We start from the raw sequence: 12,248 nt of genomic DNA, 5'->3' as shown, positions 1-12,248 counted from the left end.
AAGGAAGCAGGGCAGAGAGTCTCCAGGCTTCCCCTTCGCCCACACATACCCCAGGGCGCAAGGTGATCCCTCCTGCGTTTCCCCAGGGACCGGGCTCCTCATCGCTTTCTCCCCCAGACCCAGAAGCCCCCTTGGTCCCCAGGCCGCCGCCCGCGCCCTCCCCTCCCGTGCGCGGGTCCCTTACTTCAGGTGAGCGCGCGGCTCCGTCCCACCGCGGGCGCCCCTCTCCCTCGCAGAGCTCCCCGGGCCCCTGCGCACGTGCTCCTCGCTTCCATTCATTCCGCCGCGCCGCTGTCATTGGCGCCGTGACCTCTGCGCCCGGCGTGGGCGCGCGTCCCAGCCTCACCTGCGCGCTGGCGTTGGCGGCGGCGGCGGCGGCGGCGCGCGATCCGGGGGGTTCCGCTTGGCCGCGGGATCCGGGCCCGGGACTTGGCGCGGTCGGCCTCCAGGAGCAGCCGCGCCGCCACCGCCACCAGCGCGAGGCCATGGTCCGAGTCCGAAAGTCGCGGCGGCGCGGCAGCTCCGCCTCTGGCCCGGAGGCCCTCCTCCCTGGACCCGGAGCCGGAAACCTGGCACAGGAAGCGCTTCGCCCTGCGGCCACGCGGCTGGCGCGCTCGTGGACACCTACTCGGAGCCTGACTGGTCGACTCCCGGCCCGGGAGCCCGTGGGGACGGCCGGCCGCTGCGGGGAGGCGGAGGAGAAAGCGCGCGGAAGCGGCCAGGCCCGCGGGACACCGAGCGTGACCTTCCACGGGCGAGCCCTCTGTCCCCAGTCCTTCCCTGGAACTGCTGGGGGGAGCGGTCACTGCGACAGTCATAGCAGAAATGCACCTTTGAGGGGCCGGCTGTTAGCAGGAAGTAGCACAGTGTGCCCGACTTGCAGCCACTAATTCTTTTGCTCTGCGGATTTAGGCAGAACTATGACGCGAAGGATCGGGTTCCCGTGCTGCGGCCTAATCCGGAGACTGCACTTGCCGCGGCTGCTTCTCTTGGGTGTGGCCTGCCACTCTGTCGTCTGCGGCTTTTTACAATCTGTTCTTGAAGGAAGTGCCAACCTTCCGCATCTTGCCAGTAACGGGTCAAACCACGATCAGGACTATTGCGAAACAGAAGCTAAATTAGCCTCATCTCTCGACTTTTGGACTCTCTCCTCTGCAGACCTTATAGGTATAGTTTGGCAGTCTTGCCAGGTCTACTCTTCCGATTCTGAGAGACAACCTATTTATAACAAACCTGCGATATAATTAAGCATTTAACACACACACACAGACACAGAGCCAATGAGAGTGTGTACGCATTAGGGATGCAGAAATAAAAGACACTTAGTCCTCAAAAAAATTCACTCCTATGACGAAATAGACCAGCAAATAGGTAACTGCAATTCTGTGATACATAGTTTTTCGGGTTCTTGTGAACCACGCTTCTCGCAGTAAAGGATACAAATTATCCCTATAGCTGACATTACTCTCATTGATTTTCAACGTGTAGTTTTTTATTGAACAAAAGCATCATAGGATATATGAAGAAGTCTATTAAAATAAGCCAGTTTATGGCTTTTTTCCATCTTGAAGAATAGTATTTAAAAACATAAAACGTGCTTTACAAGTAAAGGTTGATAATATGCTTCTGTGGATAATCTTGATTTAGATTAGGTTTACACATTAAGAAACGTCCAACCGAATGTGCCAAAGAAGAGTTCAGCAATTAACACTGGTATTGTACTTGGCAATCTTATGATTAAATTATCTTAAGACCTTAAGGTAAGTGGCGGGCTAGGGATGAGTCTGGAGCTCACAGACCCTTCAAGCCCATTGTCCACACTGGGTCACAAACCCTTCACACGCAGGTCTCCGAGCTAGGTAACCAGCGAAAAGGTCCTTGGAGCCGTAGGTTCGAGAGCAATGGGCTGCACGAGGTGGTTGCCCGAGGCAGTAAAACGTCAGCCAAATGGCAGCACGGAGCATTCCCACTAACTCCACCCCCACAAAAGTTGCTTACAAAGAATGTGCGGCACCACCCGCCACCGCGCCTAAGGTGAGGGGGCCTGATTAAATTATTTTGTTTTCCCAACAGTAAGTATTTTAAGTATCTTTCCCAAGCTCACACAGTTGTTAAGTATAGCACTATGCAATTCTGTCAGACCATTTTCATTTAAGAGATTGCCTAGCCAGATTTAAACAAAGAACCTGGCTCTTAGTGATAGTATGGCAAGGTAAGGGGGGAAAGCAGATGAAGTTCATTAAGGCTTCCAACATTATTGTGCAGCTAAACTTTTGAGGAACAACAATAACTTGTCAATAGGATGCAAAATTCAAAAGTAGTTCTTTTGACCCAAGTATGCCAATCATGCATCTAGGAAGTTAAAAACGTCATCTGAGCTGTGCAGGTAACAGCTAAAGAACAGACTTCTCTTGTGTGCAGTCTAAAAACAACTTCGGTCTTTTTTACTGCACCTATACAAATGAAACAACCAGTGCTGATGGATAAAAATGCACTAGGTCAGTAACTGAAAGTATTTTCAAAGTTGTCATTTCAATGTTGACATGTTGGCTACACTTCAAGACATTTTCTTGCTATATTGATAATACTATACAAAATGCATTATCTATGATAGGACCAGGTCTTATAGCCAGTTGTGCAAATTGTCCTTATGCTACCTTTCTCCACTGATTTGAAATATCATTTTCAGAGATCCAAACCCTTGACCTTGGTGTTATATAACACCGGGCTCTAACCAGCTGAGCTAACCAGCCAGCACTCTTGTGCTTTTTATTGTTACATAGATCTTTACATCTATTTGGAGGATAAAAATATTGTTAGCTATTGTTTCTTATAATTTTTAATATAAGCAAACTCTCTCATTTCTCTTATGTAAAAAAAATTAATTTGTTTGTTTGTCCAGATTTGCACTTTAAGATTGATTCTTTAAAAACTCCTACTAGGATTTTGATTGGATTCCCATTATGTTTGTTAAATAATTCATTGACACATTTTAACAAATCATCTCTGTCCATAAACATAGGTTTTTGTGTCTCTTACACTTGTAGTTTAATTAATACACTTACTGTGTTCTATTTGTTTTTTTAATTGTTCTATTTGTTTTGTTTGCTTAATTGTTCTGGATTAGGAAAGCAGATTAAGAGTTTAAGAATTGTATGTAAAATAAGAGTAAATATGTTCTGAGGTTCTAAAGCATGTTTAGATGCTCTTTTCCTTTATAGCTTTTTAACACAGTACATGTGCTTTAGTGCATGGGCTTTATGAAACCCTGTTAGTTTCTTAGAGGAAATTTTAAACTTCTAGTCTTGTGAACAGGCACATATCAAATATTTTGAAGTTTCTCATGGGAGCCAGAGCAGTTTTGTACATCTGGTAAACCATATGTTCCTGGTCTTTGAGTTATTTATGTATATATCTGTTTTCTTCAGTTAATTGTGAGTTTCTAAAGGGCAAAGTGTGTGTGATTAAGTTCATGATATATTTTGGTTCCATTGAATTGACTAGTACTAAAATACTAATACTGTAATGCAGCTCACCTCCATTTTATTTATGTCTTCTTATTTATAAATATGTTGCAGGTCCTATTTGTCTCCCATGAGTGAAAATATTTGAAGACAGGGTATATGTTTTGCTGTTTTAAAGTTTTTCCATCTTCCATCCTCTTGGACAGTCTCGTATCCTATATTACATGAGTGCTGGATAGAAAATGTTGAAAATGTTAAAATAGCCTTTAAATAACAAAGTATGAAGAAAATAGTGGCTTATATCTTTTCTAAGGAATATTAACGCTGTATATGCAACAAATGAGAACATTAAGAAGAGTATTTTTTTTTTTTTATCAGCTGTGTTGCCAGTTGATCCTGTTAAAGAAAATTATGTTCGTAAAGTGAAAAACTGTATTTTTTCAGTTGCCTTCCCAACTGCTTTCAAATCAAGAGTACGTCTTGTAGCAGTTTCAAAGGTTAGGCTTTATTTTTTCACAACACAAATTCTTAACTTACTAAAACATTTGTCTAAAACGATATAACTTTTTTTTCAGTGTTAATGTTATAGTCTATTGGTAAATGACTGTCTTTGTGTTTAAAATTCAGATACTTGTTGACTGTCATTCTTAGAAATCACTTTGATACTTATTCCTGGAGTTTAGTACTTAGCTTCATCTTAAAGTTATCTTACAAGGAAAATACACTTTTGTGAAAAAAGAGGGAAACGAGTTGAATTCTTATCTTAGATAACCTTTAGAATTGGCCTCTACTAACAAATTCTAAATTGTTCCGTCATATCATGAATGAGTTTGGGATAAAAAATAAGACATTTCCTTTTTTCTATTTCCTTAAAAGAATATGTACTCAGAAAAATATTATTTTGCCATGCATCACAAGAAACTCATAAAACTTTTAGAACCATCTGATAGAACTAATTTTTCCCAAATAGCATAAATAATCATAGAAAGTATGACACATCTCTTATAAAAAAATATTAATAATGTATTTTTGGAAGAGATTTTTAAAAAAATTTTCTTTCAAGTTTCTTTTCCTGAAAAATTATTAAATGATTATTTAGATGTGTAAGATTTTTTTTTTTTCCTGCCCCAGGAAGTTCTAGAAGATATTTTGGACCTTGATTTATCTGTCTCAGAAACAGATGATTTTATCCAGCTTGTAAGTGGTGAAAAGATAGTGTCTGGATCCGTTCCGTTGGCTCACCGATATGGTGGGCATCAGGTAAGAGTGGCAACAGCAACACTTCACTTCCCCTATACAAATATAAACATTTGGTGGAAATGCTATCCTATTAAAGAAATTATTTGGCATTAATTACTCTAATACTAGCATATTGAGACTTCAACAAGGTATTTCTAGAAGAATGTGTTAATCATAAGATGTTTATAGGTTAGCTGATGTGATTTCTTGCTGTGATAAAGCTGGAGCCTGAGTGTTTTTTTTTTTTAAGTGCCATCAAACTTATTAAATTTTTATTTTTATTTATTTATTTCTTTATTTTTAAAATTTATTTATTGAATCAAAATCAATTATACATATTTTTGGGGTTGAACATGGAGATATGTTGATTAAATCAATATTACTAGCATATATATTGTTACAAATTGTAATTACTCTTTATGCCCCTTGTCCAACCTCTTCCCTTCCCCCATTCCCTTCACCTCCTCCCTCTAATTGCCCTAGTTTTCTTCTCTCCTTCTGAAAGAATAATGGTTACTCTGTTAATTTGTTGCCTAGATGATATGTCCAATGCTGAGAGAAGTGATCAGGTCCCCAATATTATCATAAAGCAGATGCTTCTTCTGTCACTCTGAAATGGGTTTTGTAGAGAGAGACATCCTGTTCTTTTCTTTGTCTCTGCTGGTGACTTTTCTTGTGTGAATGCACTCCAGTGGTTGGCGGACCATCTGTGTGGTGGTTGTGGTGTCTAGCCGCTTTTGCAGCAGCCTTGCTTATTGTGGTGGCTGTGGTGGGCCACCCATGTGGAGGTGCTGTTTTTGGTATGCTCCTTGGCACTGGTGGTATGCCTGGTTGTGGGGTGTGTTTGGTCCCCTTCTCCATGCCTCTGGTCCCTGGGCAGGCCCCAAGGTGCTGGCGCCATGTGCCTGGTTGTGGGAGGAGGGTCCGGTCCCCTTCTCCATGCCTTGGGTACCCAGGTGAGCCCCGAGGTGCTAGTGTTTTGTGCCTGCTGTGAGAGAAGGGTCCAGTCCCTGGCTCCATATCTCAGGTCACTGGGTGGGACCTGAGGCACTGGCTTGGTGAACCTGGTTGTGGGAGAGAGGGCCAGTCCCCTTCTGCAAGCCTCTGGGCCGGGCGGGCCCCGAAGTGCTGGTACCTCCATGGTTGTGGGAGAGAGGTCTAGTCCCCTTCTCCTTACCTCAGGTCCCTGGGTGGGCCCCGAGGTACTGTCGTGGTGTGCCTTGTTGTGGGAGAAGGGTGTGGTTCCTGGCTCCATGCCTCAGGTCACCGGGTGGGCCCCGAGGCACTGGCTCAGTGTGCCTGGTTGTGGGAGAGAAGTCCAGTCCCCTTCTCCATGCCCTGGGTCCCTGGGCTGGCCCCAAGGTGCTGGTGTGGTGTGCCTAGTTGTGGGAGAGAGGTCCAGTCCCCTTCTCCATGCCTCAGGTCCTCCGGTTGGCCCTAAAGTGCTGGCTCAGTGTGCCTGGTTGTGGGAGAGAGGTCCATTCACCTTCTCCTTGCCTTGGCTCCCTGGGCAGGCCCCAAGGTGCTGGTGTGTGCCTGGTTGTGGGAGGGTGTCCAGTCCTCTTCTCCATGACTCGGGTCCCTGGGTGGGTCCTGATGCTCTAGCACGGTGTGCCTGGTGTGGGAGAGAGGACTGTTCCCCTTCTCAATATCCCGGGTCCCTGGGTGGGCCCCAAGGCGCGGGCTCAGTGTGCCTGGTTGTGGGAGGTTGGTCCTGTCCCCTTCTCCATGCCCTGGGTCACTGGGTGGGGCCCAAGGTGCTGGCTTAATGTGCCTGGTTGTGGGGGAGAGGTCTGTACCCCTTCTCCCTGCCTTGGGTCCCTGGGTGGGCCCTGAAGCTCTGGCACGGTGTGCCTGGTTGTGGGAGAGAGGACCGTTCCTCTTCTCCATACCCCGGGTCCCTGGATGGGCCCCAAGGTGCTGGCTCGGTGTGCCTGGTTGTGGGAGGGTGGTCTGGTCCCCTTATCCATGCCCTGGGTCCCTGGGTGGGGCCCAAGGTGCTGGTGCGGTGTGTCTGGTTGTGGGAGAGAGGTCCAGTCCCCTTTTCCATGCCTCAGGTCCTTGGGTTGGCCCTGAAGTGCTGGCTCAGTGTGCCTGGTTGTGGGAGAGAGTACTGTTCCCCTTCTCCTTGCCCCAGGTCTCTGGGTGGGCTCTGAGGTGCTGGCATGTTGTGCCTGGTTGTGGGAGCGAGGTCCAGTCCCCTTCTCCATGCCCTGTGTCCCTGGGTGGACTTCGAGGTGCTGGCATGTTGTGCCTGGTTGTGGGAGGGTGGTCTGGTCCCCAACTCCATAGCCCAGGTCCCTGGGTGAGCCCCAAGGCGCTGGCTCAGTGTGCCTGGTTGTGGGAGTGAGGTCTGGTCCCCAGATCCAAGCCTCCAGTTCCCAGGCAGGCCCCAAGGTGCTGGTGGTGTGCCTGGGCCGGAATTAATTAATTGTCCTTTGCTTCTAACATGGGGGAACTTCCTGTGGGAACCAGTACTTGAGTGTGTGGTTGTTTAAATTGCTACTTTGCTGCTGTTTCCCTAGGGAAGGCTTTTTGTGCAGCTCAGGGTTTAATGGTTGACCTTGTAGGTACTTCCGGCTCTGCAGAGACCTGGTGGATCTGTGTTCTGTAGAATCTCTGATCTGGGCCTGAGTTTTTTCATCAGACTGCGCCCCATGCAATTCTGCATTCCCTACCAGTCTCCTCTGAGTGGTCCTGTGCTCATTGGGGGGCAGATCAGCTGTCCTTGCTGTGCCCAGTGTTCCCCTGGTGGGCCTGTCTCCCCTGCCGTCCGTGCTCCAAACACTTCCCATGGGACGGGCCCTGCGCCGGTCCCTTGCGATGACTCACTGGCCTCTTAACGGCTCCCTTTTTTCAGTTGTTCTGGCTCCTTGCTCCTGCGTGGGTCCACGGGAACCCTATTAGTGGTCTTGCTGTCATGGGGGCCACCAAGGCCCTTTCTCCCCTGCTGCCTCCAAGTAACTCCATCTGAAGGGCGCAGCTGCAGCTTCTGCGGGCTCCTGCTCCACGCGCTCAGCAGCTCGAGCCTTAAAGCAGCTGCGGCCCGAAATGCTCAGAGCAGCTTTTTCTTTCTCTCATCATAGTTTCTCCCCCCTTCGTGAACTCCGTAGGTCTCTCCTCCTCTTCCCCTGAGCTCCAGGGGCCCCGACTTGGCTGATGTTACATTTTTATAGTTGTAAATTTGGTTGATTTATGGGAGAGAGTGACGCTGGGGACCATCTATTCTGACATCTTGACTGGCTCTCCTAAGTTTTTTTTTAATGGAGTTGAGAAAACTGGGGCAGCACAAATATAAAATTTCTGTGAATTATTGCTAGGCAACTCATTCAGTGCAGTTTTGGTGAGAGATTTAGGCAAAATCAAGTAGGACAATGTGTAAGTATAAAAATCTCAAAAGGTTAGGTAGATTGTAATTTAGCCAGGATAGCTGTAAAGCAAAGTTATAGAACTGTTAGAAAGCCAATAAATCGAGATTTATAGAGGGTGATACACTATATGCTGTAGCAATCAGAAACAATTGGGCATATTGTAGAAATAAAGCAAGATGTTGAAACAAGTTCGGGGTGTGATATCTGATTTATAAAAAGTAAAGGAGGGCTGGCCGGTTTGCTCAGGTGCTTAGAAAGTGGTGCCAATAACACCAAAGTCCAGAGTTCGATCTCTGTACTGGCCAGCCACCAAAAAAAAAAAAAGGAAATCAGAACATAGGACCAATTGTCAAAATTTCTGTGACTTTCCTTTAAGCTAGATACAATTAATTTGACACTCTGTGGTTTGGGGGCTGTTTTGGTGTTGCTAGTTTACTAAGGAATAATTTTTAAGACAAGTAATAAAGTGTAATAGGGTTGGTGTAAGGCTTAAATTAGGAAATATATGAAAAGTGCTTACGTGTCAGCTATTAGAATGATTATTATTACCTCAGGGTCTGGTTTGTTGGGCTTGTTAATTCCTTTCTTCAAAGTCTAGTAGGCTGAGAAGCAAAATAATATAGACCATTAGAAGGACTTTAAGGATCATCTGTGACAAAGTTAATCCTTAATTTCTTGATCTGTAATGTGAGAGTTGATGCAGATTATTCCAGCAGTTCTGAAAAGTGCTACAGCAAAGAAATCTGGTTAATTTTATTTAACATACTATTTTCCAAAAATATTTGCAGAGTTTTGTTTATAAGGAATAACTGTTAACATTTTGCTGAATTCTGTTGCTCAGTTTTGAAACTTCTGGACTAAATTATCCTTATGGTTTCTTCTAGCACCCAAACGCAGGAATTCCATGGTTCAAAAAGCCAGCTCGCATATGGGTTAAATTTATTTGAAAGCATTTTATGTCAGTGTCACACATACTGTTAAAGTACAAATACAAACCTTAAACCCGCAGAGTTTCATTAAACCATTCTTTTCTGTAGGTTTTTTTTTTGGTAGTATAGTAAATGAGACTAAAGCTTTTGTCAATTTCACATTCATCTCTTGCTTCTCCTTGATCTGAAATTGTAAATATTTATTTATAAGTATGACTTTGCCATTTTGTACTTACAGTGCTGTAAATGAATTTTCTTTTACTGATGGAAAACTAGCTTCCTGATTCCTCTGATTTCACTCCTAGCTCTGGATTTATCATTCTTTCTACTTTCCTTTCATGGTGTGGGGTATGCTTAGTGTATTGTGGACTATAGAACTTTTCTAGAGTGTGCTGAGAGCTTGTCTCAGATTTGTGCTCTTACAGGTGTTTCATTGCTAAAATTAATTAGTGGCTTTTAATTCCTGGTTAAGGTGAAAAATTAAAATATTGGATAGATTTTTCTCAATTTCATGGTTTTTTTTCGAGAAATTGAGCATCATATAAATATTCCACAGCTGTTTATAGAACTCCTTTTATGTGCCAGGAGCTATAATGAGTGGTGAATCAGACCAGCTCCCTTCCCTCAAAGTAGTATTACCCTACGGGAAGTGATAGGTGAATAAATGAATTCCAAAAACATCAAGATTGGATAAGGATAAGTATAAGAGGAGTTATGAGAACTTACAGGGCCACCCTTCTAGTCCTGGAAGGTCAGAGAAGACTTCGTGGTAGAAGTAACATCTATGTTGAGAATGGAGTGATGTCTAAGTTAGCAAATGATTATTGGCAATAATAATAATTACCATCGTTTGGACACTTGCATATGTTGGACATAATACAAGGCACTCTGCATCTATTAGCATTAATTCTTACAACAACCTGGAAGGGTTATCCCATTTTACAGAGATGAAAGGTCAGTCTTATGTTAAGTAACTCATACAAATTTCTACAGCTAGTAAGTGGCATTGAACAACCATAAGTAAATTTTAACAGAAAAGTTTGGAAACAATCACGCAAGTTCAAAAGCAATGTTTTCAGGTATAAGTATGTTTATGATTTTATATTGGCTATGCATAATATAGGCAAATTTTCTATTAATAAATTGTCCCTAGTTCATATTCTTTAATTAAATAGATCAGTTCTAGGTGTTCCACAGCTAATAAATTTGAGCTCACCTATAAGATGGTGAAGCAATGAATTATGTTTTAAATTTATATATTTTTAAGCGAATTTCCCTTATGTTTTATTGATTCAATTGTATTTTCACCTTTATTCCAGTTGTTGATTATTATAATCCTAAAATTGCAATACCTCATTCTCAATTTTGACAAAATGATCTTGCCTATAAAAATTATTAGGAAAGCTATAAAGATTAATAAACATTAATAATTTTTCTTTTTTCCCTTTAGTTTGGAATATGGGCAGATCAGCTTGGGGATGGAAGAGCCCACCTTATTGGAATTTATATGAACAGGTATCACATGTTTCCTTGTATGACAGCTTTTCTGCTAAATATTAACATATTAATATTAATATTAGTTATTACTCTACATATTAGAGTCTTGTAATACGTAGAATTTTTTTTTTGAAGGCAGGGTGAAAAGTGGGAGCTCCAATTAAAAGGCTCAGGGAAGACTCCATACTCCCGGTACATTTCAGCAATCTTTAAAGTCATCTAAATAAAGTAGATGTTGTCTTAATTACAAATGAAAATCTTTTAAATTTTATTTCCTGTAGACATGGTGATGGTAGAGCTGTACTTCGATCCTCAGTGAGAGAATTCTTGTGTAGTGAGGCTATGTATTATCTTGGAATTCCAACTAGCAGAGCTGCAAGGTAATCCGTCTTTCCTTGAAACTAACTTTCAGGACTGCGTCATGTTCTCTCCAAAAACGTGTCAGTAAATTGAGCAGATGAATCTCTGATAGTACGATTTCTTACAGTTTCTTGTTGTTTCAGGTACTTCTGGATAGCTTTATAGTAGTTAAATTGTAACTTTGATTCTCCTTTGTTTCAGTCTGGTTGTAAGTGATGATGAAGTATGGCGAGACCAGTTTTACAATGGAAATATTATGAAAGAACGAGGTAACAACAATTTTTAGAATACTTGCATAAAATTGGACTGAGTTCTTAAAGAGCAACAGATACTGGACATTTTTGCAGTCTTCTTAAAAAGTAATCCATGGTTCTTCAAGATGTCATTTCAGCATTTCTGTATTATTATTGAATATCCATTCCCACATCCTTACATAACTAATCCATTCATTTCAAACAGCAAATATATGGGACGAGAACAAAAATGTTTATGAACAGCTGGCAAAAATGTTACAAAGCTAGTACAGGAAATTTCACGCACTTTCCTCCCAATAGTGACCCTCAGACCTTTCCTCAGAGCCTGACTGCTCTTACTTTATGTTGACTTCCAATAAGCTCAGTCAACTTTTTCCTTGGCCTTTAGTAGTTTAGAAATAAAAAACTAGGAAGGGGATGAGAAAGTGTGCTGTACAGGCACACTTCCAGCGGCAAAAGAGAGACTTGACTCTGAATCTTCGGGAAAGGGAAGAGACCGGAATATCAATAATAAACATATTTAGGAGCCTAAAAAGTGGAGATGTTGAGAACTGCTGACAGCCCTACATGCTTATTGGGTCCTATGGACATCTCTATGTCATGGGATAGCATTCTTACTGATGATGTTCACAGTGATTCACTGAGAGCACATTCTATGTTCCTTATACTTAGTGCATAATAGATGTCTTAGTCCATCTGGACTGTTACAACAAAATACCTTAGACTGGGTAATCTATAAACAATGGAAGTTTATTTCTCAAAGTTCTGGAGGCTGGGAAGTCCAAGATCAAAACAACAGCAGATTAGGTTTCTGGTGAGGGCCCTCTGCTTCATGGATAGTGCCTTTTTGCTGTGTCCTCACATGGTGGGAGGGGAAGGCTGCTCTCTGGGGCCTCTTTCATAAGGTACTAATCCTTAATCACCTCCCAAAGACCTCCACCTTCTAACACCGTCACCTTGGTGATTAGGTTACAACATATGGATTTTGGGAGGATGCAAACTTTCAGATAATAGCAGTACATTTTTATAAGATTTTCATAAAAAACAGTCCCCCAAAAGTATACTTAAGGAATTAAGGGTTATTTTTCTTTATGGCATCTCTCTCCCCTTTAATTTTATCTGGGTAAAATGATA

The 12,248-nt window shown here is 43.0% G+C and overlaps 2 protein-coding genes across 5 annotated transcripts in view; one reads left to right on the top strand and one right to left on the bottom strand.

Moving 5' to 3' along the window:
* Window positions 1-487, bottom strand: part of PDSS1 (decaprenyl diphosphate synthase subunit 1) — a 39,503-nt gene extending 39,016 nt beyond the window's left edge. For both annotated transcript variants that reach the window (XM_063099333.1, XM_063099334.1), the window contains exon 1: window positions 185-487. In XM_063099333.1, coding sequence (XP_062955403.1) covers window positions 185-487 — 303 coding nt within the window. The remainder of the gene's footprint in view (window positions 1-184) is intronic.
* A 119-nt stretch (window positions 488-606) lies between these two features.
* Window positions 607-12,248, top strand: part of LOC134380657 (protein adenylyltransferase SelO-like) — a 35,089-nt gene continuing 23,447 nt past the window's right edge. For 2 of the 3 annotated variants that reach the window (XM_063100721.1, XM_063100720.1), the window contains exons 1-7: window positions 607-1,167; window positions 3,843-3,961; window positions 4,596-4,724; window positions 10,454-10,518; window positions 10,636-10,692; window positions 10,782-10,880; window positions 11,062-11,129. In XM_063100721.1, coding sequence (XP_062956791.1) covers window positions 921-1,167; window positions 3,843-3,961; window positions 4,596-4,724; window positions 10,454-10,518; window positions 10,636-10,692; window positions 10,782-10,880; window positions 11,062-11,129 — 784 coding nt within the window. In that variant the 5' untranslated portion in view covers window positions 607-920. The remainder of the gene's footprint in view (window positions 1,168-3,842; window positions 3,962-4,595; window positions 4,725-10,453; window positions 10,519-10,635; window positions 10,693-10,781; window positions 10,881-11,061; window positions 11,130-12,248) is intronic. The other variant, XM_063100722.1, reaches the window with a different exon arrangement.

The sequence above is a fragment of the Cynocephalus volans genome, chromosome 6 (assembly GCF_027409185.1).
Source record: "Cynocephalus volans isolate mCynVol1 chromosome 6, mCynVol1.pri, whole genome shotgun sequence".
NCBI lineage: Eukaryota > Metazoa > Chordata > Mammalia > Dermoptera > Cynocephalidae > Cynocephalus > Cynocephalus volans.
This window is presented reverse-complemented; position numbering and strand designations above follow the sequence as displayed.